Here is a 2,500-nt window from a genome sequence, read left to right as displayed (position 1 = left end):
ATACAGATAACACAGGATCCACGGTTCACTATTGGTAATAGTCAGGGCTGAGCCTTTTCCCCTCCCTATACAATAACAACTCTGCCTCCCAATAGCCTGACACATTCTGTCCTATTGAGATCACTTTTTGGCAGTTATCTTATTACCATCACAGGCAGAATTACAATGACAGATAACACAGGATCCACGGTTCAGTATGGGTAATAGTCAGGGCTGAGCCTTTTCCCCTCCTTATACAATAACAACTCTGCCTCCCAATAGCCTGACACTTCCTGTCCTATTGAGATCACTTTTTGGCAGTTATCTTATTACCCTCACAGGCAGAATTACAGTGATAGATAACACAGGATCCACAGTTCTGTATTGGTAATGGTCAGAGCCTTTTCCCCTCTCAATACAATAACAACTCTACCTCCCAATAGCCTGACACTTCCTGTTCTATTGAGATCACTTCTCAGCAGTTATCTCATTACCATCACAGGCGGGATTACAGTGACAGATAACACAGGATCCACAGTTCTGTATTGGTAATGGGCTGAGTCTTTTCCCCCTGACTTTACAATTACAACTCTGCCTCCCAATAGCCTGACACTTCCTGTTCTATTGAGATCACTTCTCAGCAGTTATCTCATTACCATCACAGGCAGGATTACAATGACAGATAACACAGGATCCACAGTTCTGTATGGGTAATAGTCAGGGCTGAGCCTTTCCCCCTCCCTATACAATAACAACTCTGCCTCCCAATAGTCTGACACTTCCTGTTCTATTGAGATCACTTTTTGACAGTTATCTTATTACCATCACAGGCAGGATTACAGTGATAGATAACACAGGATCCACAGTTCTGTATTGGTAATGGGCTGAGTCTTTTCCCCCTCCCTATACAATAACAACTCTGCCTCACAATAGGCTGACTCTTCCTGTTCTATAAAGATCACTTTGCAGCAGTTATCTCATTATCATCACAGGCAGAATTACAATGACAGATAACGCAGAATCCACCACAGGTGATATTCAGAGCTCAACTCCCTCTGCATAGGTCACAGAGCATGCCCACAACAAATCTTGTTGTGGGCATGCCTTTATATTCCTATGATACCAATCCTGCACTCACCCTGAAATTTCTGATGCAGCGTCAAAATGCAGTCGCAATACACCTGGACCAATATGAGGGCGGTGTGAGAGTCATTCTCCAGCCAGGGGTAGCAGCGCTGGTTACTGTGGGAAGAGCCAAAAAGATGCTGAATGTACAATCTCTCTGTGTTTTGGACAATCGCTCTCCAATTTGTTACTACCCGTGGCCTAGAAGACACAAACCGTGTGAAAGTCACGTGTCGTACCTGCCATCGCCTTTATCCAGGACCATTATCCACGGCTTGAAGAGCTCAGTGACCACTGAATGCAGAGATTTTAACACTAAAGAAAAGGGTTAAAAAGAAAAGAAAGTTTTGTTGATTTCATGTGATCACAGTAAGATTATTATTACTGTAGTTAGTGGACAACCCCTTTAAGACAACCCCTTTTACTATAGGATGATTACCGGCCTGGACTGTAGGACTCCCCATAGGTTCTTGTTTGATATTGTGGACCTCGTGATCGATGTGACTTTTCACCAGATATTCCAGGAAGGTCTTCACCTCGGGGATGTACGGACTCCACTTCGACAGTAACCCGAAACTCTGAAAGTCCGGCTTAGAGAGACGCAGCTTGCCGAAAAAGTCTGAGAGCCACTTAATAGTCTCCAGGACCTACAGAGAGACAGAGAGGACGATTGTGGACAACAGAACTCCTAAAACTCCTGTGTGTGGGGGCCAGAGGTGTCTGGAGGAGGTGCAGGCCCAGCTATATCCTGTAAACACATGCATGCTCAGCACACACTAGGGGACATCTGGGAGAATAGTGGTCATGTCCTCACTGTAAACACATGCATGCTCAGCACGTGCAGGGGGAAGTCAGGCAGGATAGTGGTCATGTCCTCACTGTAAACACATGCATGCTCTGCACATACAAGGGGACTATGTGAGAATAGAGTGATGTCAGAAGCATGTGACTGATCATGTGTCCTGCATCACTTCCAGCATGGTGTGTGTCTTATAGTCTGAAAATTTGGTATATATGAAATGATGATGATGATAGTGCAGCTTGTGCGCAGTCATCTGGCCATTCAGCATGTTACAGGACCCCTTGTATGAATATCTGAAAACCATCGGTTCTCTACCTGCTCTGCTGACAACATCATTTTGTTAGTGCAGTTTGGGTATATGAGGGGGTCTTTGGACTCCAGTTTGATGGTGTCTGGCAGAAGTCTCGGGGTGTAGCATCCCACAGCCTTTAGGGATGTTTTCCAGCATTCTGGGCTCAGCAGCTGCTCCGAGGAACCTGTAAGAAGCAGGAAATCATCTCATGTGATAGAAGCTGGGATATTGTCAGAATGTGCCACATAATGTGCCATGTAATGTGCCACGTAATGTGCCACGTAATGTGCTGTGTTCTGCGC

The 2,500-nt window shown here is 45.3% G+C and overlaps 1 protein-coding gene across 1 annotated transcript in view; it reads right to left on the bottom strand.

Annotated features, from left to right (window-relative positions):
- Positions 1 to 2,382, bottom strand: part of LOC140112577 (ectopic P granules protein 5 homolog) — a gene marked incomplete at both ends in the record, with an annotated part of 23,574 nt that extends 21,192 nt beyond the window's left edge. Inside the window, 4 exons of the mRNA XM_072132558.1 lie at positions 1,118 to 1,221; positions 1,344 to 1,419; positions 1,544 to 1,751; positions 2,222 to 2,382. Coding sequence (XP_071988659.1) covers positions 1,118 to 1,221; positions 1,344 to 1,419; positions 1,544 to 1,751; positions 2,222 to 2,382 — 549 coding nt within the window. The remainder of the gene's footprint in view (positions 1 to 1,117; positions 1,222 to 1,343; positions 1,420 to 1,543; positions 1,752 to 2,221) is intronic.
- Between the last annotated feature and the right edge of the window lie 118 nt (positions 2,383 to 2,500).

This window comes from Engystomops pustulosus, unplaced genomic scaffold (genome assembly GCF_040894005.1).
Source record: "Engystomops pustulosus unplaced genomic scaffold, aEngPut4.maternal MAT_SCAFFOLD_891, whole genome shotgun sequence".
NCBI lineage: Eukaryota > Metazoa > Chordata > Amphibia > Anura > Leptodactylidae > Engystomops > Engystomops pustulosus.
The sequence above is the reverse complement of the archived record's forward strand: the minus strand, read 5'-3'. Positions and strand labels throughout refer to the sequence as shown.